Raw genomic sequence first — 27236 nt, forward strand, 5'->3', positions numbered from 1 at the left:
CGGGGGTGAGGGGAATGTGAGGGGTCAGTGAGTGTCCGGGGGGGGGGGGGGGGGATGTGAGGGGTCAGTGAGTGTCCGGGGGTGAGGGGAATGTGAGGGGTCATTGAGTGTCCGGGGGTGAGGGGAATGTGAGGGGTCAGTGAGTGTCCGGGGGAGGGGAATGTCAGGGGTCAGTGAGTGTCCGGGGGTGAGGGGCATGTGAGGGGTCAGTGAGTGTCCGGGGGTGAGGGGAATGTGAGGGGTCAGTGAGTGTCCGGGGGGGGGGGGGAGAAATGTCAGGGGTCAGTGAGTGTCCGGGGGTGAGGGGAATGTGAGGGGTCAGTGAGTGTCCGGGGGGGGATGTGAGGGGTCAGTGAGTGTCCGGGGGTGAGGGGAATGTGAGGGGTCAGTGAGTGTCCGGGGGTGAGGGGAATGTGAGGGGTCAGTGAGTGTCCGGGGGGGGGGGGGGGGGAATGTCAGGGGTCAGTGAGAGACCAGGGGGCGGGGGGAGTGAGGGGTCAGTGAGTGTCCGGGGGGAGTGAGGGGTCAGTGAGTGTCCGGGGGGGTGAGGGGTCAGTGAGTGTCCGGGGGGTGAGGGGTCAGTGAGTGTCCGGGGGCGGAGGGATGTGAGGGGTCAGTGAGTGTCCGGGGGCGGAGGGATGTGAGGGGTCAGTGAGTGTCCGGGGGGGGAATGTGAGGGGTCAGTGAGTGTCCGGGGGTGAGGGGAATGTGAGGGGTCAGTGAGTGTCCGGGGGGGGAATGTGAGGGGTCAGTGAGTGTCCGGGGGTGAGGGGAATGTGAGGGGTCAGTGAGTGTCCGGGGGTGAAGGGAATGTGAGGGGTCAGTGAGTGTCCGGGGGGGTGGGAATGTCAGGGGTCAGTGAGTGTCCGGGGGGGGGGGGAATGTCAGGGGTCAGTGAGTGTCCGGGGGGGGGGGGATGTGAGGGGTCAGTGAGTGTCCGGGGGTGAAGGGAATGTGAGGGGTCAGTGAGTGTCCGGGGGGGGGGAATGTGAGGGGTCAGTGAGTGTCCGGGGAGGGGGAGATGTGAGGGGTCAGTGAGTGTCCAGGGGGGGGATGTGAGGGGTCAGTGAATCTCCGGGGGAATGTGAGGGGTCAGTGAGTGTCCGGGGGGGGATGTGAGGGGTCAGTGAGTGTCCGGGGGGGGGTGTGAGGGGTCAGTGAGTGTCCGGGGGTGAGGGGAATGTGAGGGGTCAGTGAGTGTCCGGGGGTGTGGGGAATGTGAGGGGTCAGTGAGTGTCCGGGGGGGGGGGGGGGGGAATGTCAGGGGTCAGTGAGAGACCAGGGGGCGGGGGGAGTGAGGGGTCAGTGAGTGTCCGGGGGGAGTGAGGGGTCAGTGAGTGTCCGGGGGGGTGAGGGGTCAGTGAGTGTCCGGGGGGTGAGGGGTCAGTGAGTGTCCGGGGGCGGAGGGATGTGAGGGGTCAGTGAGTGTCCGGGGGCGGAGGGATGTGAGGGGTCAGTGAGTGTCCGGGGGGGGAATGTGAGGGGTCAGTGAGTGTCCGGGGGTGAGGGGAATGTGAGGGGTCAGTGAGTGTCCGGGGGGGGAATGTGAGGGGTCAGTGAGTGTCCGGGGGTGAGGGGAATGTGAGGGGTCAGTGAGTGTCCGGGGGTGAAGGGAATGTGAGGGGTCAGTGAATGTCCGGGGGGGTGGGAATGTCAGGGGTCAGTGAGTGTCCGGGGGGGGGGGGGAATGTCAGGGGTCAGTGAGTGTCCGGGGGGGGGGGGATGTGAGGGGTCAGTGAGTGTCCGGGGGTGAAGGGAATGTGAGGGGTCAGTGAGTGTCCGGGGGGGGGGAATGTGAGGGGTCAGTGAGTGTCCGGGGAGGGGGAGATGTGAGGGGTCAGTGAGTGTCCAGGGGGGGGATGTGAGGGGTCAGTGAATCTCCGGGGGAATGTGAGGGGTCAGTGAGTGTCCGGGGGTGAGGGGAATGTGAGGGGTCAGTGAGTGTCCGGGGGTGAGGGGAATGTGAGGGGTCAGTGAGTGTCCGGGGGTGAGGGGAATGTGAGGGGTCAGTGAGTGTCCGGGGGTGAGGGGAATGTGAGGGGTCAGTGAGTGTCCGGGGGTGAGGGGAATGTGAGGGGTCAGTGAGTGTCCGGGGGTGAGGGGAATGTGAGGGGTCAGTGAGTGTCCGGGGGTGAGGGGAATGTGAGGGGTCAGTGAGTGTCCAGGGGTGAGGGGAATGTGAGGGGTCAGTGAGTGTCCGGGGGTGAGGGGAATGTGAGGGGTCAGTGAGTGTCGGGGGGGGGGGGAATGTGAGGGGTCAGTGAGTGTCCGGGGGGGGGGGATGTGAGGGGTCAGTGAGTGTCCGGGGGGGGGATGTGAGGGGTCAGTGAGTGTCCGGGGGGATGTGAGGGGTCAGTGAGTGTCCGGGGGTGAGGGGAATGTGAGGGGTAAGTGAGTGTCCGGGGGGGGGGGGGGGGATGTGAGGAGTCAGTGAGTGGGCGGGGGGATGTGAGGGGTCAGTGAGTGTCCGGGGGTGAGGGGAATGTGAGGGGTCAGTGAGTGTCCGGGGGTGAGGGGAATGTGAGGGGTCAGTGAGTGTCCGGGGGTGAAGGGAATGTGAGGGGTCAGTGAGTGTCCGGGGGTGAGGGGAATGTGAGGGGTCAGTGAGTGTCCGGGGGTGAGGGGAATGTGAGGGGTCAGTGAGTGTCCGGGGGTGAGGGGAATGTGAGGGGTCAGTGAGTGTCCGGGGGTGAGGGGAATGTGAGGGGTCAGTGAGTGTCCGGGGGTGAGGGGAATGTGAGGGGTCAGTGAGTGTCCGGGGGTGAGGGGAATGTGAGGGGTCAGTGACTGTCCGGGGGTGAGGGGAATGTGAGAGGTCAGTGAGTGTCCGGGGGTGAGGGGAATGTGAGAGGTCAGTGACTGTCCGGGGGTGAGGGGAATGTGAGGGGTCAGTGACTGTCCGGGGGTGAGGGGAATGTGAGGGGTCATTGAGTGTCCGGAGGTGAAGGGAATGTGAGGGGTCAGTGAGTGTCCGGGGGTGAAGGGAATGTGAGGGGTCAGTGAGTGTCCGGGGGTGAAGGGAATGTGAGGGGTCAGTGAGTGTCCGGGGAGGGGGAGATGTGAGGGGTCAGTGAGTGTCCGGGGGGGGGGGGGGGAGAATGTGAGGGGTCAGTGAGTGTCCGGAGAGGGGGTGATGTGAGGGGTCAGTGAGTGTCCGGAGAGGGGGTGATGTGAGGGGTCAGTGAGTGTCCGGGGGGGGGATGTGAGGGGTCAGTGAGTGTCCGGGGGGATGTGAGGGGTCAGTGAGTCTCCGGGGGAATGTGAGGGGTCAGTGAGTGTCCGGGGGTGAGGGGAATGTGAGGGGTCAGTGAGTGTCCGGGGGTGAGGGGAATGTGAGGGGTCAGTGAGTGTCGGGGGGGGGGGGGGGGGAATGTGAGGGGTCAGTGAGTGTCCGGGGGGGGGATGTGAGGGGTCAGTGAGTGTCCGGGGGGGGGGATGTGAGGGGTCAGTGAGTGTCCGGGGGTGAGGGGAATGTGAGGGGTCAGTGAGTGTCCGGGGGTGAGGGGAATGTGAGGGGTCAGTGAGTGTCCGGGGGTGAGGGGAATGTGAGGGGTCAGTGAGTGTCCGGGGGTGAGGGGAATGTGAGGGGTCAGTGAGTGTCCGGGGGTGAGGGGAATGTGAGGGGTCAGTGAGTGTCCTGGGGGTGGATGTGAGGGGTCAGTGAGTGTCCGGGGGGATGTGAGGGGTCAGTGAGTGTCCGGGGGGATGTGAGGGGTCAGTGAGTGTCCGGGTGTGAGGGGAATGTGAGGGGTCAGTGAGTGTCCGGGGGTGAGGGGAATGTGAGGGGTCAGTGAGTGTCCGGGGGTGAGGGGAATGTGAGGGGTCAGTGAGTGTCCGGGGGTGAGGGGAATGTGAGGGGTCAGTGAGTGTCCGGGGGTGAGGGGAATGTGAGGGGTCAGTGAGTGTCCGGGGGTGAGGGGAATGTGAGGGGTCAGTGAGTGTCCGGGGGTGAGGGGAATGTGAGGGGTCAGTGAGTGTCCGGGGGTGAGGGGAATGTGAGGGGTCAGTGACTGTCCGGGGGTGAGGGGAATGTGAGGGGTCAGTGACTGTCCGGGGGTGAGGGGAATGTGAGGGGTCAGTGACTGTCCGGGGGTGAGGGGAATGTGAGGGGTCATTGAGTGTCCGGGGGTGAAGGGAATGTGAGGGGTCAGTGAGTGTCCGGGGGTGAAGGGAATGTGAGGGGTCAGTGAGTGTCCGGGGGGGAATGTCAGGGGTCAGTGAGTGTCTGGGGGTGAAGGGAATGTGAGGGGTCAGTGAGTGTCCGGGGGGGGGGGGGGGGGGGAGAATGTCAGGGGTCAGTGAGTGTCCGGGGGTGAGGGGAATGTGAGGGGTCAGTGAGTGTCCGGGGGAGGGGAATGTCAGGGGTCAGTGAGGGTGAGGGGCATGTGAGGGGTCAGTGAGTGTCCGGGAGTGAGGGGAATGTGAGGGGTCAGTGAGTGTCCGGGGAGGGGGAGATGTGCGGGGTCAGTGAGTGTCCAGGGGGGGGATGTGAGGGGTCAGTGAGTGTCCGGGTGGGGGATGTGAGGGGTCAGTGAATCTCCGGGGGAATGTGAGGGGTCAGTGAGTGTCCGGGGGTGAGGGGAATGTGAGGGGTCAGTGAGTGTCCGGGGGTGAGGGGAATGTGAGGGGTCAGTGAGTGTCCGGGGGTGAGGGGAATGTGAGGGGTCAGTGAGTGTCCGGGGGTGAGGGGAATGTGAGGGGTCAGTGAGTGTCCGGGGGTGAGGGGAATGTGAGGGGTCAGTGAGTGTCCGGGGGAGGGGAATGTCAGGGGTCAGTGAGGGTGAGGGGCATGTGAGGGGTCAGTGAGTGTCCGGGAGTGAGGGGAATGTGAGGGGTCAGTGAGTGTCCGGGGAGGGGGAGATGTGCGGGGTCAGTGAGTGTCCAGGGGGGGGATGTGAGGGGTCAGTGAGTGTCCGGGGGGGGGATGTGAGGGGTCAGTGAGTGGGCGGGGGGATGTGAGGGGTCAGTGAGTGTCCGGGGGTGAGGGGAATGTGAGGGGTCAGTGAGTGTCCGGGGGTGAGGGCAATGTGAGGGGTCAGTGAGTGTCCGGGGGAGGGATGTGAGGGGTCAGTGAGTGTCCGGGGGGATGTGAGGGGTCAGTGAGTGTCCGGGGGGGGGGGAATGTCAGGGGTCAGTGAGTGTCGGGGGGGGATGTGAGGGGTCAGTGAGTGTCCGGGGGTGAAGGGAATGTGAGGGGTCAGTGAGTGTCCGGGGGGGTATGTCAGGGGTCAGTGAGTGTCCGGGGGTGAGGGGAATGTGAGGGGTCAGTGAGTGTCCGGGGGGGGGGATGTGAGGGGTCAGTGAGTCTCCGGGGGTGAGGGGATTGTGAGGGGTCAGTGAGTGTCCGGGGGTGAGGGGAATGTGAGGGGTCAGTGAGTGTCCGGGGAGGGGGGGGGGAATGTGAGGGGTCAGTGAGTGTCCGGGGGGTGAGGGGAATGTGAGGGGTCAGTGAGTGTCCGGGGGGATGTGAGGGGTCAGTGAGAGACCAGGGGGCGGGGGGATGTGAGGGGTCATTGAGTGTCCTGGGAGAGGGGGGATGTGAGGGGTCAGTGAGTGTCGGGGGGGCGGAGGGATGTGACGGGTCAGTGAGTGTCCGGGTGGATGTGAGGGGTCAGTGAGTGTCCGGGGTGGGGGGGGGATGTGAGGGGTCAGTGAGTGTCCCGGGGGGCGGGGGGATGTGAGGGGTCAGTGAGTGTCCGGGGGGGCGGGGGGATGTGAGGGGTCAGTGAGTGTCCGGGGGGGCGGGGGGATGTGAGGGGTCAGTGAGTGTCCGGGGGTGAGGGGAATGTGAGGAGTCAGTGAGTGTCCGGGGGTGAGGGGAATGTGAGGGGTCAGTGAGTGTCCGGGGGTGAGGGGAATGTGAGGGGTCAGTGAGTGTCCGGGGGGGGGATGTGAGGGGTCATTGAGTGTCCGGGGGGATGTGAGGGGTCAGTGAGTATCCGGGGGGAGGGGGGATGTGAGGGGTCAGTGTGAGACCGGGGGGAGGGGGGATGTGAGGGGTCAGTGAGTGTCCGGGGATTGGCGGGTGGGGAGGGTGTGAGGGAGCAGTGAGTGTCCGGGGGGAGAAGGGGTGTGAGGTGTCAGTGAGTGTCTGGGCGGGGAGGGGGATGTGAGTGGTCAGTGAGTGTCTGGGGAGCCCAAGGAGGAGGAGTCTGAGGGGTCAGTGAGTGTTCGGTGTTGCGGGGGGAAGGGGACTGTGAGGGGTCAGTGGGTGTCGTGGGGGTGAGGGGGGATGTGAGGGGTCAGTGAGTGTCTGGGGGGAGGGGGATGTGAGGGGTCAGTGAGTGTCTGGGGGGAGGGGGATGTGAGGGGTCAGTGAGTGTCCTGGAGGAGGGGTGTGGGTGATGTGAGGGGTCAGTGAGTGTCCGGGTGGAGGAGGGGTGTGGGTGTCAGTGAGTGTCTGGGCGGGGAGGGGGATGTGAGCGATCAGAGTGTCTGGGGAGGCCAAGGAGGAGGGGTCTGAGCGGTCAGTGAGTGTTCGGTGTGGGGTGGGGGGAAGGGGACTGTGAGGGGTCAGTGGGTGTCGTGGGGATGTGAGAGGTCAGTGAGTGTCCGGGTGGGGAGGGAGGTGTGAGGTGTCAGTGAGTGTCGTTGGGGTGAGTGGGGATGTGAGGGGTCAGTGAGTGTCCGGGCGGGGAGGGGGATGTGAGGGGTCTGTGAGTTCCTCGGGGAGGGGGATGTGAGGGGTCACTGAGTATCCGAGGGGGTGGTGGGGAGAGAGTGAGAGGGGTCAGTGTGTGTCTGGGGGGGAGGAGGGGTGTGAGGGGTCAGTGAGTGTCTGGGTTAGGGGTGGGGTGAGGTGTGAGAGGTCAGTGTGAGTCCCGGGGGAGAGGGATGTGAGGTGTCAATGAGTGTCCGGGCGGGGAGGAAGGTGAGGGGTCAGTGAGTGTCTGGAGGGAGGAGGAGTGTGAGGGATCAGTGAGTTTCTGGTGGGGCGTGGGATGTGAGGGGTCAGTGTGTGTCCGGTGGGGGTGAGGGCGAATGTGAGGGGTCAGTGAGTGTTGTGGGGTTGAGGGGGGATGTGAGGGGTCAGTGAGTGTCTGGGTAGGGGAGGAGGAGTGTGAGGGGTCAGTGAGTGTCTGGGTAGGGGAGGAGGAGTGTGAGGGGTCAGTGAGTGTCTGGGGTGGGAGGAGGAGTGTGAGGGGTCAGTGAGTGTCTGGGGTGGGAGGAGGAGCGTGAGGGGTCAGTGAGTGTCTGGGGTGGGAGGAGGGATGTGAGGTGTCAGTGAGTGTCGTGGGGGTGAGGGGGGATGTGAGGGATCAGTGAGTGTTCGGGATGGTGGGGGGAAGGTGGATGTGAGGGGTCAGTGAGTGTCGTGGGGATGTGAGGTCAGTGAGTGTCCGGGCGGGGAGGGGGTGTGAGGTGTCAGTGAGTGTCTGGGGGCAGGGGGATGTGAGGGGTCAGTGAGTGTCTGGGCGCAGGGGGATCTGAGGGATCAGTGCGTGTCCGGGGGGAGGAGGAGTGTGGGGGGTCAGTGAGTGTCCGGGCAGGGAGGGGGATGTGAGGGGTCAGTGAGTGTCCGGGCGGGGAGGGGGATGTGAGGGGTCAGTGAGTGTCCGGGCGGGGAGGGGGATGTGAGGGGTCAGTGAGTGTCCGGGCGGGGAGGGGGATGTGAGGGGTCAGTGAGTGTCCGGGCGGGGAGGGGGATGTGAGGGGTCAGTGAGTGTCCGGGCGGGGAGGGGGATGTGAGGCGTCAGTGAGTGTCCGGGCGGGGAGGGGGATGTGAGGGGTCAGTGAGTGTCCGGGCGGGGAGGGGGATGTGAGGGGTCAGTGAGTGTCCGGACCGGGAGGGGGGGGTGAGGGGTCAGTGAATGTCGTGGGGGTGAGGGGGTGATGTGAGGGGTCAGTGAGTGTCCGGGTGGAGAGGGGGATGTGAGGGGTCAATGAGTGTCCGGGTGTGGGAGGAGGAGTGTGAGGGGCCAGTGCGTGTCCGGGGGAGGGGGATGTGAGGGGTCAGTGAGTGCCATGGGGATGAGAGGTCAGTGACTGTCTGGGCGGGGAGGGGGGTGTGAGGTGTCAGTGAGTGTCTGGGGGGGCAGGGGGATGTGTGGGGTCCAGGGTGCGGGGGGATGTGAGGTGTCAGTGAGTGTCATGGGGGAGAGGAGGATGTGAGGGGTCAGTGAGTGTTCGGGTGGGGGAGGAGGGGTGTGAGGGGTCAGTGAGTGTCCGGGAGGAGGGGATTGTGAGGTGTCAGTGAGTGTCCGGGCGGGGAGGGGGGTGTGAGGGGTCAGTGAGTGTCTGGATGGGGGATGAGGAGGGGTGTGAGGGGTCAGTGAGTGTTCGGGCAGGGTGGGGGATATGAGGGGTTAGTGAGTGTCTGGATGGGGGATGAGGAGGGGTGTGAGGGGTCAGTGAGTGTTCGGGCAGGGTGGGGGATATGAGGGGTCAGTGAGTGTCCGGGTGGGGGAGGAGGGCTGTGAGGGGTCAGTGAGTGTCCGGGGGAGGGTGATATGAGGTGTCAGTGAGTGTCCGGGCAGGGAGGGGAGTGTGAGGGGTCAGTGAGTGTCTGGGGCGAGGGCGATGTGAAGGGTCAGTGAGTGTCTGGCGGGGGGGGGGAAGAGGGGTGTGAAGGGTCAGTGAGTGTCTGGCGGGGGGGGAGGAGGAGGGGTGTGAGGGGTCAGTGAGTGTCCAGGTGGGGAGGTGGATGTGAGGGGTCAGTGAGTGTTCAGGCGGGGACGGGGGTGTGAGGTGTCTGTGGGGGGAGGGGTCAGTGACTGTCCAGTGGGGGGGGGGATTGGGGAGAGTGAGGGGTCACTGACTGTCTGGGGGAGGGGTGAGGAAGGGATAGTCAGTTTGTGAGAGAGGTGCAGGGAGAGGAGGTGAGTGAGTGTCATTGATAGGGAAGTGGTCAATTAACAGCCAGAGGGAATGAGAAAGAAGGAGGGTGAGGTGAGTTAGGGTCCCTAGTTCTCGTGGTTTTTGAGCCTCTTCTCCAGGGCCTCTACCTGTTTTGACCTCGGACTCCAGCAGCAAGGAGGGAATGGGGAGTGAAATTGGGACTGGAAAGCCTAGTGAATAGGATATTTAGGATAATGAAGTGGCAATGGGCAATATTAAATATAGTGATTAGAACAATATTTAATGTGAGGCTTACTCTCTAAAGTTTTAATCCTGGTATTTTTGGCTTAACGGAATAGTGAAAAGTAAGGTTTGGGATTTTGGTGTGTGAGGTGGATCAGAAGGGGAGGGGAGTGAACGCTGGAGGCAGTATTAAAGGTATGAGGAAGGTGGCAAAACCTCGGTGACTGAAAGGCTGGAAGGAAACATTTACATTCCAAACTGTTTTCCATGTCTTCAGGATGTTTTGGAGTGCTTAGCTGCCTATGAAGGACTTTGTGAAAAGTAGACACTGCTGTGATGGAAGAAACATGCCATGCAATTTGCACGCAGCAGGCTCCCAAAAACAGTGAATTTAATAACAACCAGTTTTTAGCAGGCTGAATATCACCAGTTGTTTAAATATAAGAATTTATTTAACTACACTGAGCAGTAGCCATTTTTATGGTTGTGAAGAATTGTTCTCAGGATGTAGGTGTTGCAGGGAAGGTCAGAATTTATTGCACAACACTAGCTATTATAATTATGGTCAATTATAGCCCTATTATATTATGAGTAAAACATTAGTGCACTGCCAGAGGACAGGAAGAGGTAGATCTAAAGTTTATGAGCACTGATTACAATTGGACTGGAATTGAACATGTTGGAAAATAATCTGCTTAATTTGGTGCTGCATTGCTGTTTACGTAGTCTCTGCAGTAAATCAGTTGAGTATGTAAATCTAATCTGTTTCTTCTTGGTGGCAGGAATGATTTGGGTAATGAGATATCTACCTCTCAATTTTTTCTTGACCTGCCTGCTGATTTCATTTTGGAACGGAAGCTGTGGTCACGTTGATCATGATACCGAATGCACAGCAATTGGTGAACATGGCCACCTTCCTCTTCCAGATGCAACCAATACAGGTCTGGACAGAAATAAAGCGATGTTTGAACAGAACTACTATCTGCAAAAACTTTTTGATCAGTATGGTGAAAATGGCACCCTGACGATGGAAGGTTTAGAGAAACTCCTGTGCAATATCGGAGTTGGTGAAGTCAGGACAATTAAAACCAGGCACAGTCATTTTGATCATGTCTCAAAGAAACATACGGTATCAGCAGAAGGAAACATTCATCATCCCTGCTGTCCAGGGTGCCGACATATTCGGTTGAAAATTGGCATACAAACCACTCCCAAACAGACTGGAATCTCTTCAAAGCACAGCCATTCATCAGGTGTGACTCCGCCATCCGGCGTCTCCGCTGAAGATAAATCTGGAGCCAAAAAGCACATGAGGGCAGCACGCAGTCCTCCCAGTGCAATTCCAGCAACAACAAATACACATTTGATGGACAAACGTAAAGCTGAGTTTGGTACGACTGATAGTTACAACACCAGAATGTCTGGCTTGCCATCAACAGAAGATTCTACTCGCAAAGACAGTAATGAGGTTCAAAAAAGAAGTAATCCACTTGAAAACCACACAGATAAATACCCGAAAGGAGAAGAGGTAAGATCACATTTCTCTTGGGGCACATACTTTGCAAAGGATGTCTTGCTTTGGTGTTTTTAAATTCTTTTTAGAAAATCAGTTTAGGGTTCTAGATTACTAGTCCAATGATGTTACCACTATGCCAATGTCTCCACAAGTCATTTTAAGTTAGCTGTATTAACGTTACACCAACTTGCATCTATGTAGCAGCCTTAATAGAGTAAAACATCTCAAGGTGCTTCACCAATATTATTAAACCAAAACTGACATAGAGATATGACTAAAAGCTCAGTCAAACAGATCTGTTTTAAAAGAGGACTCAAAGGGGAAAAGGAAAATGGAAAGATTTTGGGAGAAAATTCCGGACATAAGGCCCAAAAGCTGAAGGCATGGCAGCCAGTGATAAATTAACCAAAATCAAGGATGGGCAAGAGGCCAGAGTTGGAGGAATACTGAAGTCTTGTACAGTTGGAGATTAGAGAGGAGTGCAAGGCTATGATTTGAAGACAAGGATGAGAATTTTGTATTTGAAACATCACTAGTTTGGGAACCAGTCAGCAAGGACAGAGGTGATAGTGGAATGGGATTTGGTGAGAGTTAGAACATGGACAGTAGAGTTTGGATAAGCTGAAGTTTCTCGAGCGTGGGAGATGCAAAATCGGCACAGGGAATATTAGAATAGTCCAGTATGGAAGTAAGTGTGCCCTTGGTCAAGCTACATTCTAAAGTGGGAAGCAGTGAACTCTATAAGCTGGAAATTCACCATCCATAGATTTCTTGGATGCTTGTTCTTGAGTTTCTTAAACAGTGATGGATTTATGTCCCTTGCATGAGCAAAATAAGTAAATAACATAATAAAGGATACCCAGGGCCCCCTTGTTCTCTGATGATTGTTCCTTTTTGTTTTAACACTAGCTGTGTCCTAAACTGTACTAACTGTGTCTGGTACTGCCACTTATAAATATGTACAGCAAGTCCTTCAAGTTAGCAAGAGTGATAACTGGAGGGTCTGGATGACTGAGGCATTGAATTATGGAGCATATGTTCTAGAAACTCCTTGTTCTCTACAAAATGAAATACTGTGGATTTTAATCGAGAATGAAAGCAGGAAGTGTGACTTCACCAGTTGGCAGCATCTATGGAGAAGAAAGGTAGAGTTATGTTTCTGATCATTTACCTATTATCAGGAATGTGGTCATTCACAGGAATCCTGTGCAACTAAGTCTCTGGACTGCCCTGCTCTGTGATGATGCATATGTACCCAAGCAGGACCAAACAACAATAACCCAGCAGCAGAGCGAGCTAACCAACTATCTCATCCACAACCCGTGCTACAGATCTTTGCAAAAACCTTAAAGATGCACATGTATCCAAACAACACCGAGTTTAAACTGGTGGGTTGCATAGTTTTGAGTGGTTTACAATGAGAGAAGAAAGGAATTCTAGGTGAGAGGAAAAGCAAGGCTATTGTATTGTTGAGTGGATCTTTTAATTTTTGCATGATTATGATCCCTACAGTGCCTGAATGCAGACACTTTGCTTTCATCTCACGGAATGACCCCACAGATGACTCTTGATGCAGAGCAATTTGGCTACATTTGTCCTGCGCTCCTGGACCAGATTGAAAGCAAGGCTTGTATTGCACACAAAACTGAAGAGAAATACTCCGCTTCCACTGTTGGGGCAGGTGAATAAAGTTATTTAATTTGGAGGGCATGTGTAGAGGGAGGGATGCATGCAGGAAGAGCAAACATGTGAAGGAACTGGGGTGGCTGATAGGGAGTGTAGGTAAGGGTGGGAGGGAGAGCATAGGCATGTAACGGGGAGTGAGGGTGTGTGCAGGGAGGAGGGTGTGTCTGCATGTGAAAGGGGGAGGTTTGTTGTGGGAGTGAGAAGGGAGGGCAGGGGAGTGTCGGTGTGGGAGGAAGGATGGCAGGTGAAAGAGAGGCTGATGGAGGAGGGGAGGACTTGGTGGGAGGGGACAGCAAGAGAGAGGCTATGGAATGACGGAGAGTAGGTGTGGGAGGGAGGGAGGTGAGAGGAAGGGCTTGCAAGGTGGTCGTGGGAGCATCAGGTTGGAGGCAAGTGTAGGGTATGGGGTGGTGCAACAAGTTCGGGAGCAGGTGTAGAGAGCATGGGTGAGGATGTTTGAGGAGAGTGGAGGGCATGGGTATGAGATTCGGGAGGTTTGAGGGTGCGGAGGTGCAGAAATGTGGAGATTGGATGGGGAACAAATGGAGGATAATGGGTGTGGGACATTTTTGGGATTGAAGGGGAGGAAGGAGGGAGGACAGCCTGGGAATAATGGGGAGGAGAGCAGAGCTGCTGGAGAAACTCAAGTCTGGCAACCTCTTTGGGATGAAAACAGCGTTAACATTTTCAGTCTGGTGACTCTTCATCAGAACTTGTGGGGAGGAAAGGAGGAAGAGACAGGTGTGGGAGAAGTTTGGCGTGAGGATGCAGTATAGAGAGAGGGATAGGAGTGACGGTGAGTGGGGAGAGCTTTGGAGGTAGAGTGAGGTTGTAAGAGGTAGGACATGCAAGGTAAAGAAAGGGGATAAATGGGAGAGAGGTATTTTGTGGGAGAAGGTGGGAGTGTGTGGAACGTGAACACAATGAAAGTACAGTCTCTTCCTAAAACCTTATCCACAGTGCTGTAAGGGAGAGGAATAAAATCCAACCTGAAAGTTAACCCACATTTAGCTTACTTTCTTATAAATTATACCAAGGCCAGCTTTGTGTGTGTGCCACTAGGTGCGAATGCATAGTCCTAATGGCACTCAGCCCCTGTCACATCCCCATCCCAAACCTCATGATCAGCACTTGGTGTGTTGTGTGTCTCTGTCTTGCCTGCATGTGTGCGCTCTCACTCACTCTCTCTCTCTCTCTCTCTCTCTCTCTCTCTCTCTCTCTCTCAACAGAAAAGGCAAAAAACGTTTTTACTCAGTACTGTAAAGTGGCATTTTTAAAATGGCCATCTTTATTATTTGCTCATTTAAATTATTGAATTATTGGCATTTTTTCTGAAATTCATGCTTAGTACTCTGCTAAACATTAGGTTTCTGAAATTGGTCCATCCCCTGAGTGAAAGAAAGGGAATTTTCCCCCTCACGCAAAAGAGTAGCACCTGTGCTACAGCCACTCCCTACGGTAGCTGGTTCCACATGCTTAACCATCTTTGAATAGCAATGTTTCTACTGAATTGCCTATTGGACTTCTTGGTGATAACTTTACATTTTGACCTCTAGTTAAGGTCTTTCCCACGAGGAAATATTCTCTTTGTATCCACTTTTCTAGTTTACAGTTTTTGGTGTCAATAACATAATCTTTCATGGCTTTGATTACGAAAAGTTCTTCCATCTATTTACTACTCATCCCCTTTTATTATAAGTACTTGCGGTTCACTGTCATTTCAGTTGGGATAGGAATGACACAGGGTGGCGTGTGTATATGAAACCAGCTCCCAAAAGAACTGATAGAGGCAGGTACAATTACAAAATTTGAAAGACATTTGGACGGAAACATGGATACAAAGGTTTCAAGGATATGGGCCAAATGCAGGAGAACGGGGTTAGTTCAGTTTAGGAAACCTGGTTGGCATGGACAGGTTGGGCTAAAGGGCCTATTTCGGTGTTGTGTGACTATGTTAGAATGTAAGTAGCCTACAGTGCTGCCTTTTTCCCTTTTACCTTTTTTATGATCTTAATGCCAAGGACAATGAACTGTCCTCAAGGGCATCCCACTCTTCCATTCCATCCCCCACCACTTCGAATCCTTACTCCTTTGTATGTTCTCTGAGCTTCCCCGTAAATGCATTCATGTTATTTACCTTGACCATTCTCTATGGTAGTGAGTTCCAAATTCTCCTGAGTTCCTTTAACAAATGTACAGTTTTGGACCTTAGTCCTGATCTCCCTGACTTGGGGATAACATCTATACCTCTATCTTTCTCAACATTCTTTACAGAGTGTTTTCAGGCGCTGAGACACATTGGACCAAATTGAATCTTCACACTAAATTGCTAACAAATTACCAATGTCGAGAATTGCCCTTTCTGTACTTAGAGCACCATTGATATCATAGACAAGTACCAATAGTCTAAAAATAAGAAGTAATTCCTGCATAATCTAAGAACCTGGAGCAGTTCAGTGAAAGATAACATCATTTTATCAGTACTTCAGTTATATGGGGCTGTTTTCCTTGGAGATAAGTATGTTCAGAGGAGATATGATAGATATGCTCAAAATCATGAAGGAGACGGGACAGACTAATTAGGAACGGTTCCCTTTGGTGGAGGGTTTGAAAGCCAGAGGGCACTGATTTAAGCTGTTTAAGGCAAAAGAAACAATGGCAACAAGAAGAAAAACTTTCTCGTGCAGCAAATGGATAAAGTCTGAAGTGTACTTCCTGAGAGTATGACAAAGGCAGGTTTAGTGGGGCGTCACGGTGACTCAGTGGTTAGCACTGCTGCCTCATAGCACCAGGGTCCCAGGTTTGATTCCAGCCTCTGGTGACTGTCTGTGTGGAGTTTGCACATTCTCCCTGTGTCTGCGTGGGTTTCCACCGGTGCTCCAGTTTCCTCTCACAGTCCAAAGATGTGCAGATCAGGTGAATTGGCTATGCTAAATTGCCATAGTTTTAGGTGCATAAATCAGAGTGAAATGGGTCTGGGTGGGATACTCTTCGGAGGGTCGGTGTGGACTGGTTGGGCCGAAGGGCCTGTTTCCACACTGTAGGAATCTAATCTAATCTAATCAAATCAGTCAAAGCTTTCAGAAAAGAAGCATAACATTATCTGCATAGCAATGAGCAGAAAACAGTATGGTTAGAGAAGTTACTTGTTCAGATGACTAGCACAGACGCAATGGACCAAATGACTTCCTGCATTGAAACTATTTTGTTGTCATGCTTTTTTATGTGAAACCCTGATGGGGCAGAATAGAAAATTTGCAAGAAATGTAATATATCTGATTAAAATGTTTTAAAGTTTATTTTGGGATATGCAGTATCTTCAATTCTGTTTGTCTTCTGACAGCTTGGATCGGAGGCTTTGTGTCTGTCACCACCATCAGTCTGCTGTCCCTGTTGGGTATAATCTTCATGCCGTTAATAAATAAGACATTCTTCAAGTTTCTCTTGACATTCTTGGTTGCTTTAGCTGTTGGAACACTTAGTGGGGATGCATTTTTACATCTCTTGCCACATGTATGTATCATCTATATATATATATAAAAATATTTTTCAAAATTGTGTTGCCATTTAGCGACTTAGTTAATCCACGGGCCCCATATGAGGTTGTCTTCATTTACTGATCTGATTAAATTGTTGGACCCACTCTTCAAAAGGCTGTTTGTAATGTTTCAAAAAATGTTATTTTATAATCTGTTTGCTTCATAAAATATTGACAAGAAGATATTGCATATGGTTATCGTGATCTTCTCTGAAGTTAGTGGTGTGATTTACATAGTCATATAGCACCAGAAACACCCTTCAGTCCAACTCATCTACATCAACATCAACCAGATATCCCAATCTGATCTAGTCTTATTTGCCGGCGTTTGGGCCACATCTCTCTCAACCTTTTCTATTCATCTACCCATCCAGATGCCTTTCAAATGTTGTAATTGTACCCGCCTCCAGCATTTCCTCTGGCAGCTCATTCCACGCACGTTCCACACTCTCTGTTTAAAAAAAAATGTCCTTCAGGTCCTTTTAAATCTTTCCCCTCTCATCTTAAACCTCTGCTGTCAAGTTCTGGACTGCCCCACCCTAGGAAAAAGACCTTGGTTATTCACCCTATCCATATCCATTATGATTTTATAATAAGTTCACCTCTTAATCTCCAATGGGAAAAAAGCCCCAGCTTATTCAGCCTCTCCCTATTGGTCAAACCCTTCAGTCTTAGCAACATTCTTGATAATGTTTGCTGCACCCTCTCAAGTTTAACAATATTCTTCCTAATGAAAGTTGACCAGAATTCCAAAGGTGGCCTCACCAATATCCTGTACAGCTGCAACATGACATGCCAACTTCTGTACTTAAATGTTCTGACCAATGAAGATAAGCATGCCAAACACCACCTCCACCACCCCGTCTATCTGAAGCTCCAATTTCAAAGAACTGAGCACCTACACCCCTAGGTCTCTTTGTTCAGCCAAACTCTTCAAGGCCCTAACTTTAACTGCATAAGACCAGACCTGCCCTGGTTCGTTTCTGGTAGCTCTTAGCTTTTAGAATTCACCAAGGTCTCTAGTTCCAAATCCTTTAACTTCATTTCAAATCCTGTTAATTTCAGATTCTCAGGTGATCATTGATTGTTGATTCTATCTAATTTGCTAGGTTTAGTTTCATAGAAACATAGAAATTAGGAGCAGGAATAGACCATTTAGCCCTTTGACCCTACTCTGCCATTCAATGCGATCATGGCTGATCATCCTCCTCAGTATCCTGTTCTGCTTTCTCCATGTATCCCTTGATCCTTTTATCCCTAAAAAGTACATTCGGTACTTTTGTCTAAAATTCCATTGTAGTATTGAGAGAGTATTACATTGCCAGAGACTCACTCTTTCAGATGTGATGCAAGTAAGACCCAAATTTCATGCTCTGGAGTGAATGTTTGCATTTAAGGAAAAGCAGAGGTACATTCTCAGTGTTCAATACTGGCATGGACAAGTTACACTAATGTGCAGTCACTCTTGTCATACATCCTGAGACAAGGTGTTATATAAATGCAAATCTGTCTTTTCACTATGGAGACCTGCACAAGAATATTGGAATTTGCACTATTTGGACAGCAGTAGAAAGCAGCTTACCATCACTGTCATGAGGAAAATTAGGGATGGATAATAAATGTTAACCTTCCAAACACGTTCATGGACACTGGTCTTTTAATATTCCAGAATTTTCATTGCTACTTTCCCACCCAGAAAGGGGCGGCACAGTGGCTCAGTGGTTAGCACTGCTGCTTCACAGCACCAGGGACCTGGGTTCGATTCTTGCCTCGAGCAACTGTCTGTGGGGAGTTTGCACATCCTCCCCATGTCTGCGTGGGATTCCTCTGGGTGCTCTAGTTTCCTCCCACAATCCAAAGATGTGCAGGTCAGGTGTATTGGCCATGATAAATTGCCCATAGTATTAGGTGCATTAGTCAGGGGTAAATGTATGGGAATGGGTCTGGATGGGTTACTCTTCTGAGGGTCCATGTGGAAGGTGTTGGGCCAAAGGACCTGTTTCCATACTGTAGGGAATCTAATCTAATTAGTAAATATGTTTTTATTTTGCAGTCGCAAAGTGTTCATCATCATGATGTAGAAGACCAGGATTACTTGGATTCTGTGTGGAAAGGCCTCACTGCTCTTGGTGGTCTTTATTTTATGTTTCTTATTGAACATCTTATTACATTGATTAAACTGTACAAAGGTAAAAAGAAGGTAGGATCTGCAATGAAATTTTGTCATTAATATTAATAAGGGAACCTTTTCTAATGATAAATGGTAATTCAGAGCTTTAATTGATAAATGAAGGTTTGGTGTACTGGTGTGAACACAGTACATGCTCAGCAAGTCAGGCTGCGTCGTTGGGGAGCGAAACATTACTGATGTTTCAGATTGATCTTTTATCAATATGTTAACACAGTTTTTCTCTGTCTCTGTACAGATGTTGCCAGACAGTTGTCCAGCAATGCTTCTAGCATTGTTTTTACTTCAGATTTCATAATCTGTAGCATGCCATTGTTCTCAATGTGCTATTACAGTAATTGATTTGAATGATCAGCCTGTCGATCCAACTTCTTTACTTTTGGATTATGAATCAAGAACAGGAATTTCTGTATGGTGCCCTTCATTCTAATTTGCTTCACACTAGTGGTTAGTTGATGAAAGTATCTTAACTAGCACAGTTAAAGTCTTTGCCTTGCAGTAGAATACTGTTTATATTTATTAGAATTGAACATAGGAAATAGGAGCCGCAGAAGACAATTCAGTAGGATAAAAGTACTCTGCTCTTCAACCAATTCAAGATTGATTTTGTATCTCAGTACAATTTGCTACGCAATGCCCTATTCTTTGATATCTTTAATGTTTCAAAATCTGTCAATCTCAGCCTTGAATATACTCAAGACTGAGCTTCCACAATCCCTCTGGCATAGAGAATTCAAAGATTCCTCAGCGTGTGAGTGAACAAATTGCTGCTAATCTCGCTTGTAAATGGCCTCCTCTTTATTCTTAAACTACTTCCCTGGTTCTAGACAGCTCTTTCCTTCCCCAGCCAATGCAACCATTCTTCCTGTATCTATTCTGTCAGGCTCTGCAAGAACTGTACTAGCAATGTGAGGTGACTGGAAAAGCTAGGGTTAATATATATAGAAAATTACTTTGATAAACATGTCAATATTTGTTTAGCTGTCTGTTTTCTTTAATTGCATTCTTAAAGTCCAGTATCTCTACAATGTCTGAACTGAATTTTGTTTTAAACAGCACAAGAAATCTAGTCAAGATGATCAGGAGATTGATCCTGATAGAAATGCAGAGCCTCATGAATCTCAGCAGTTATCTAAGGATGAAAATCCAGACATTAAACAGTTTGCCGGTGAGTCATCCAGATCACTCTGGCATCTCTTGTACTTGTTCTTCAGTAGCTGAAATTGTGTGGTTCTGTTTAGTGATTAGACTAGGTTAATTATCTTTCAAGTGTGTGTTTTATTATCAGTTTTCTAATCAAAATTAATCAAGTGGGGGATTCAAGATGGCGGCGGCCCAGTAGGTTTGAGTTTGCTGAGCTCTGCCCAGGACCCAGGCAAATTGTGGTACCAACCCTCCCCTCACTTTCTAAACTGCTAAAATAGCCTTTTCGCAGCAGGTTTGGTTATTGTGCATCAAACTTTAGCAGTTTGATAGATTTTAAAATGATCAAAGTTATAGGATCATGGAGTTCGAAACAGGCAAGGACCAACAGAGACGTCCGCAGCCGCCCTGGGAGACTTACCTGCAGAGGCGAACTTGATCTCGGAGTTTATTAAGCTCAGAGAGAAGATCAACGCGTCGATTGAAGAAACTCGGTCCAGGTAAGAGTGGATCTCGGTCATGCTGCAGAAGATCCCTGCTGAATCCTCTGTGGGACAGGTTGGTCTCTGGAGTGCCGAGTCCGGGCCTTAGAAGAACATATCGATGACCTCGAAAATCGAGATTGTCGGAAAAATATTTGGTTGCTGGACCTTCCCGAACGGGAGGAGAAGGCCAGCTTGTTGATTTTTTTGCAGCAATGGCTCCCACAGCTGTTGAAGCTGGAGTCTGAGCTGGGCCGGATGCGGGTTGAGCAGGCCCACCAGATTGCTGTGCAGAGGCCCAGGTCGGACCAGCCCTCCCACCCAGTCCTAGTTCGACTTCAGCACTACAGGGAAAACAAATGTTGCTGGAGGCCTCCAGAGTTTTGGGGAAGGATCCCCAAGCCGTGGTATACAAGTGTTCCAAAATAATGCTGTTCCAGGACTTCTCGCCGGTTGTGGTTCACAAGAGGAAGGCATTTGACAAGGTAAAGAAGCATCTGAGGGATTTAAGTATTCAATATTCCATGCAATACCCGGCAACGCTGGCCTTCAGTCATGGAGGATCTGCGTACAACTTCAGATCGCCAGATGCTCTCAAGTAGACTGATGGATTTCAACTATATTGTTAATGACTTTATTTTGCCCCCCCTCTGATTTTTCTCCTCCTCTTTCCCACTTTCTCTTTTCCATCCTTCCTCGGGTAGGGTGGGTTTCTTTCTTTTGACTCTTATCTATAACTCGCTTGGTTTATCCAATTGTTGGGGGATGTTTCTAAGTTTTATTTTGTCCCTTAATATTTGCTAGGATTGTAATTTTATGTATTTTATTTTATGTTGCTGTTTTGTTAAGAGTGCCTAGGTAGTAATATGGAGGGGGTGGGCTGGTCGCCCACTTTTAACTCTTGTATTATAAAATATTGCATGTGTTTGTCTCACTTTGTAATGTCTGGGCCGAGAGTATGGCTCCAGCTGGGAGGTGTTATGGTGGAATTACTGGAAGGTAGGAGTGCCTCCTGTGGACGTGGGGGACAGTCTCCTTTTAATTATATCTTATGTTTTTTTAAGGAGTAGTTCTTAGCTGTTTTGATGTAGTTATTTTTATATGTGACTTGTTTATGGTCTCTACTTAATGCCTTTTGAGTGGGGTTCTTCCTCCTGGGGGGTTCTCGGACTTGCCTGAAGAATCATGGCTAGTCATTCGTTTAAATGGTGCACTTGGAATGTCAAGGGGAGCCACTCGCCAATTAAAAGGAAAAAGATATTATCAAGTCTTAAAAAAAAGAGGGTTGATGTAGCCTTTCTACAGGAGACACATCTACTTGATAAGGAGCACTTGAAGTTGCAACAGGTGGATTTAGCAAGGTGTTCTTTTCATGTTTTAGCTCAAAAAGAAGGGGAGTGGCCATTCTTATCCAGAAAAATCTTCCCTTCCAAATGTTAAGCCAGATAAAAGATGAGTCTGGATGGTATATATTAATATATGGAGAGGATTTTGAATGTTTATTGCCCCCCGGCACATCCTTTTAAGTTTGTAATAGATGCAGTTTCCGAGTTGATGGCTCTCTGGGTGCGTTACACAATTATAGGGGGAGATTTTAATTGTATTATCAACCCCGAGGTGGACAGGATACCTAGGAGCTCCGCAAGTATATCTCTAAGATCTAGGCAATTGGCTGATCTATATAGGGAGTTGGGGCTGGTAGATGTGTGGAGGTATCTTCACCCCGATGGTAGAGATTTTACTTTTTATTCTAATCCACACAAGTGTCAGAATCGATGTATTTTTTGTCCCTCGACCTTTCTGAATTCGAATTCTGAATTGCAGCCTTTAGAAAATTCTATTTCGAATTGTACAAGTCGGAGGACTGTGAGGATAGAACGAGGAAGTTGGAGTCTATTTTTAAAAATCTGGCCCCCTCAGGCCTAACCTCGGAGCAGGTGTCGCTTTTGAACGCCCCCTGACAACTCAGGAAATCCAGGAGGCAGTGAGGCAGCTCCAGAGCGGTAAAGCGCCCGGACCAGACGGATTCCAGGCTGAGTTCTATAAAGAATTTATAGACGAATTGGCGGACCACTTATAGACATGTATAATTATTCACACGGTAGCCTCCCACCTTCTCTGAGAGAAGCAAATATCTCTCTCATTCTTAAAAAAGGAAAGGCCCAAGATTACTGTAGTTTGTACAGACCTATATCCTTATTGAATGTGGACTTTAAAATTCTCTCAAAAATGTTGGCATTAAGATTGAAGAGGGTTTTACCATTCATTATAAAAGAGGATCAGACAGGGTTTATTAAGGTCACAGATCAACTGATCACATTAGAAGAGTGTTAAACATGGTACAAGTCTGCTAGCAGGGAGGAATACCGGGATTAGTCGTCTCCCTAGATGCAGAGAAGGCATTCGATCGGGTAGAATGGTCATATCTCTTTTAAACTTTGGAACGGTTTGGTATTGGAGAGATCTTTACCAAATGGGTTGCAGTATTGTATAATGACCCCTAAGCAGCAGTGATTACCAACGGCGTAAGATTGGATAGCTTTGGTGTTGGCAGAAGTTGTCGTCAAGGATGCCCTCTGTTACCACTACTATTTACGCTAGTGATTGAGCTGCTGGCAGAAGCTATATGAACTGATCCTAATATAATGGTCCTGGAGGTAGGATCGGGTAAGCATAAGATCACTCTCTATGCGGACAACATCCTTCTTTTCTTAAATGACCCATTGACATCTGTGCCCAGCTTAATTCAAGTGGGTAACTACTTTGGTATGTTCTCAGGTTACAAAATTAATTTTATGAAATCAGAGGCCATGCCACTAGGAAGTCTTACCACCAAATCCAATTTTCCGGATGGGTCCCGTTTCCCCTAGCGGTGGTCACTGGGAGGCTTTCTTTATTTAGGTATTTTTATTACCCTGGTATATGGTCAGCTATATAAAACTAATTATACACACTTATTAGAGAAATAAGGCAGGACCTCCAACACTGGGAAGATCTCCTGATATCCTGGCTAGGAAGAATAGCTTTGGTCAAGATTAATATTCTCCCTCGCCTATCATACCCTATGAGAATGCTCCCCTTGATGTTGCTGAGACAGGCGCTGTGTAAGCTCTATGGTTGGCTCGGCTCCTTTATTTGGAGTCATAGACAGCCCCTTATTAAATTAGATAAGTTGCAGTTCCCACAAGTAAGGGGGAGGTCTGGACTTTCCGGATTTCAGGAGATATCAACTGAGTTATCATATGTGGCTGATTGGGTCTCCTGTGACTCACAATCAATCTGGTTGGATATTGAGGCCTCCCAAGCAAAATGTACCCTCGTCAATCTACTATTCATGGATAAGATGAGAGTTATTATGGATCATTGTATTTCATACAATTGGATTTTTACAATCAAAGCTTGGAGGATGATGCGACAGGATGAGAGTAATTTACAAAAAACCTTCCCTTATATCCCTATAATGGGAACTGACTGATGCTGGATTTAAAATCTGGGAGTCCAGAGGTATCTCCTGTCTGGGAGATCTGTTCGATGGGGGGGTCATGATGTCCTTCAAACAGTTGGGTCAGAAGTTCGGGTTGCCCAGCAAGGACCTTTTTTTTGATTTTTCAAGTATGAGATTTCATACAAAAGAAGACCACATTGATGATTAATCCTTATAAATCAGATATGGAAAGAAGAGTGCTTCGGCCGATGGGTACGCGCTCGGTCAGTACTGTCTACCACTTGCTTACATAATAAGATATCGAAGGACATGGAACGGTTATATAAAACCTGGAATCAAGAATTAGGGATGGAATCTCCTTAGAGATGTGGGAGGATATCTGGGAAAATGCTAGGAAGATCTCTGTCTGTAATAGAACTCAGGCTATTCAATTCAAGATACTTCATAGGGCTCATATAGCACCACAGTGACTTGCAAAGTTCAAGGTAGGAGCATCCCCAATGTGCCTTAAATGTAAAATAGAAGTTGGTACTTTCACTCATTGTTTGTGGACATGCCATAAGATGCATAGGTATTGGGACAGCGTAGCGAATGCCTTGGCAAAGATTTTGGGAATGGAGATTGGGTTGGACCCAGTGTCTCTTTTGCATTTTCCAAGTTTCCCTTCTCTAGATGCCCCCAGGACTTTCGAATTGGCATAGGATACTTATGGAATATATCCCCCTGGACTTCCTTACGAATGTGGTGCACCAAAAAATTGAATTATTTTATAGAACATGGCAGCCCTTTTTGAACTACACCGATGCAGATGTATCGGCCATACTGTTTAAGACCTTTGCTTAGCCGTGAGGACGGCGCTGGTTGGTTAGGGGGCCCCCGGGAGGAAGAATCCCATATAAATACGGGTTTTGTTATGACTTGATATAACTTCATTTTGAGTGCGTATTTATTAATTTTCTTTTTTTTGGTTATTGTTAATGTACCATACTGTGATTGTTTTTTAATATATATACAGTTTTCTTTTCTATATTTTATTTTGTAATTTGGTTGTTTGTAGAGTAGATTAGTAGTTAGTTTTCTTAATTTTATTATATTTTATTGTGTTATATTGTAAAGTGGATACACTATTTTGTATTAATTTTGTAATTTTGTAAAAAAAATCTCTCTTTTTTTTTGTAAAAATTAATCAAGTGGGTTGAAACAAAAATCTTTGTACCCACTTTTCTCCCCAGGCATAAACCCCTGCACATGACTACATGCAATGAAACTCCGATATGATATAATTGTAGTTGGGAGTTACATATACTATGTCAAGATGTAACTGGGAAGAGTGTACCAATAATTGTGCTACAATGTTCCACCAACTGACACAAAACGTATAAATTATAAAATCCCAATGAGACTGATTTGCCTGGGACAAAAGCAGTTCACAGAAGGTTCTTTCAGTATCAAAAAAAACTTACTTTTTGGGACACACTTAACCACAACAATACCAGTGAAACGAAAGGATCTCTAATTTATGCAGCTTCAAACTATACTGCTTCAAAACCCAAATACACACACACTCGAACATTATCAAGACAGACAAAAACAAACGGTTCAACACATTTGCAAAGGTTAGAAAAATAATATAGCATAAACAAAAGTCCAGACTATGAGGTACAAAGCAACTTTTCTCTCAATTCTTTTGATTTTTGCAATAATGACATACTATTGTCCTTCAATTTGATTCATGATCAAAGTGAACTTGTGTTTTTCCATGTAGGAATTCTTTCTTTTAAAGTTCTTTGGTTTTTCTGTGTTTTTCCCAGATGGACACAGAGGAGAGGGAGAGATGGTTGCTTGTTGTCTACAGGTTCTGGATGTCTATTCAACTCTGCTGCTCTTGACACTTACAGCTTTTTAATACTGCAGCTGAACCAATCAGTGCACTGTTAGGCAGAATTTCCTGAATGTGAAAAAAATTTCAGTGGCCATTGAGTTCTTTTCCAATTGATTTTCCAGTTGCAAAGTCGTCTTCATGGTATAGTTAGCAATATTGCTTCCATTTTAGTCTATAGTTCCAAAAAATAAAATGTGACCCCTTATTATTGTTATTGGGCAAGAGAATAAAATGAGTGCAAGGTAAATGGTGCTAAAAGGAGAGACAGGAGAGGACAAAGTAGTGAATAGAACATAATTCAGACAATACTTAAATGAATGAGGCTGTGGATTTGAGCATTGCTGGCTAAGCCAGCATATGTTGCCTTTGAAAGGTTGGCGGTGGACCGCCATCTTGATCATCTGCAGTTTGAGTGATGCAGATACCCATAGTAGGTACCCACAATGCTTTTAGGGAACAAACTCTAAGATATTGATTCTACATACGTAAAGAAATGGTGTTGCAATTCCAGTTCAGATGCTGCTTGGGTGTTGGTGCCAGCTGTAACTGGCAGCTGTTGGTGCCAGCATGTTTTTGATACCCTTGCCCTTCCAAGTGGTAGAGTTCAAAGGTTTGAGGGATGCTGTTGAGGGCCATGATGAGTTATTGCCGTGCATCAAGTAATAGTATATACCACAGCCATTATATGTCAGTTGATGGAGAGGTTGAATGTTTAAAATAGTTTAAAATGAGTTGCAGATCAAGCAGGCTGCTTAAAATGGACTCTTTATTCAGCCAAGCCTTATTCATCTCATGGATTGCACTGACAGCAGCTATTTTTCTAGGTTGATTTGACTATAATTCTTCGTATGTACAAAAGTGTATTATACTTTGATATTTAAATAATTCCTATAGAATTGTAATGAAATCCTTTCAGGATATTCTTTGCAGTTTTATTTTGTTGAAGTGTTTAATCTATCTGTTTTTTTGATATTGGCATCTTGTTTTCATTCACAGATCCGGCTGACTGTCTGGTTGAACCTAAGGATCAGTCAAATCTTCACTCTCTGGATCACAGTCAGAATTCTCTCACTCCAGAACAAGAAGTGATGATTGCCCATGCTCACCCAGAAGGCAGTTACAATACATACGTACCCAGAGGATGTGAAAACAAATGCCACTCTCATTTCCATGACACAATAGGAAACGCTGATGATTCTCATCACCATCACCACCGGTATCACCATATTCTTCACCACCACCATCACCAGAACCACCACCCTCATAGTCATGGTCACTATTACTTTCAGGAGGATTTGAAGGATGCAGGAATAGCAACTTTGGCATGGATGGTTATTATGGGTGATGGCCTTCATAACTTCAGTGATGGTCTGGCTATAGGTGAGGTACCTTATCTTCATTAATAACAATGTTCTATTGTTTCCACTGCGGCAACCACAAGTACTTGTGACATGATAGCAATATAGCAGACATTTGCCAACTTGTCTGTTTGAGGAGGTATTTATATTTCCATGTTACAAATACATTCAGGCTAAAGCAAGCCGAGATGTTAATTTTAGTGTATATCTATGCTAGTTACATCAGTTACTCACTGCTTCAGTTTTCCATATTCTCACTAGTCTGAGTAATGTGAAAAGACGCATAGCAACAGTAATTAAACGCTGAGTAAAATAGGTGTCATTTGTGGTGCAGCAGATAGATATTGAGGGCATTAAAGCAAAGCTTCCGGTTTGAAGGCTGTTTAAAGTAAAAGGAAATTAATGTCTGAATGATTTGAAACTGACAGATTTAGTTCTAAATTTGTGTTCCCCTCCTTGGTGGTTTTCAGCATTCTAAATAATGTTCCATATCCTTTCAGCCTTCCCTCTACCCAATCCTAATGCAAACTATTGTTCAAGGCATTGGCACTGGCCTCAAATCTGCATTGGCTCTTTTCAGGATCTTTCCCCATAACCTGGAGTTTCGTTTTCCTTTTGAGTATTTGTCCAAGGCTGCTTTTGAGCCTGTATCAGACAGCACATTCCAAATCTGAACAACTAATATAAAAGACTTTTCCTCATTACATTAATTCTTTTGTCAATCATCCTAAACCTGTGTCCTCCATTTACCCTTTAATCACAGAAGACCTTCAAGAACTGCAGTGAACTTTGCAGTTTCAGCACTATTAAACATTTCTTTCAGCCAGTTTTAATTCCTTTTGAATGCACCGAATCTTAAGAGAAACTGATTTAATTTTTAAAAAGGTACAATTCCAATTGTATTATGCTGAATATGTTTAAACTTCATTTTATCATTTTAACTACAGCATAGTTAATATTTTAAATCTTGTTTGTAG

The 27236-nt window shown here is 48.9% G+C and overlaps 1 protein-coding gene across 2 annotated transcripts in view; it reads left to right on the forward strand.

The window, feature by feature from the left end:
• Positions 1–27236, forward strand: part of LOC122549248 (zinc transporter ZIP6-like) — a 40636-nt gene that overhangs the window by 866 nt on the left and 12534 nt on the right. The window contains exons 1-7 of one of the 2 annotated variants that reach the window (XM_087986187.1): positions 8866–9216; positions 9804–10549; positions 12050–12218; positions 15567–15736; positions 17815–17961; positions 19006–19117; positions 25898–26281. In XM_087986187.1, coding sequence (XP_087842313.1) covers positions 9806–10549; positions 12050–12218; positions 15567–15736; positions 17815–17961; positions 19006–19117; positions 25898–26281 — 1726 coding nt within the window. In that variant the 5' untranslated portion in view covers positions 8866–9216; positions 9804–9805. Of the gene's footprint in view, positions 1–8865; positions 9217–9803; positions 10550–12049; positions 12219–15566; positions 15737–17814; positions 17962–19005; positions 19118–25897; positions 26282–27236 lie in introns of those variants that run through there. The other variant, XM_087986186.1, reaches the window with a different exon arrangement.

Source organism: Chiloscyllium plagiosum, unplaced genomic scaffold (genome assembly GCF_037043375.1).
Source record: "Chiloscyllium plagiosum isolate Xiang-an unplaced genomic scaffold, Cpla_swu_hap1 HiC_scaffold_4, whole genome shotgun sequence".
In the NCBI taxonomy this organism is placed as follows: Eukaryota; Metazoa; Chordata; class Chondrichthyes; order Orectolobiformes; family Hemiscylliidae; genus Chiloscyllium; species Chiloscyllium plagiosum.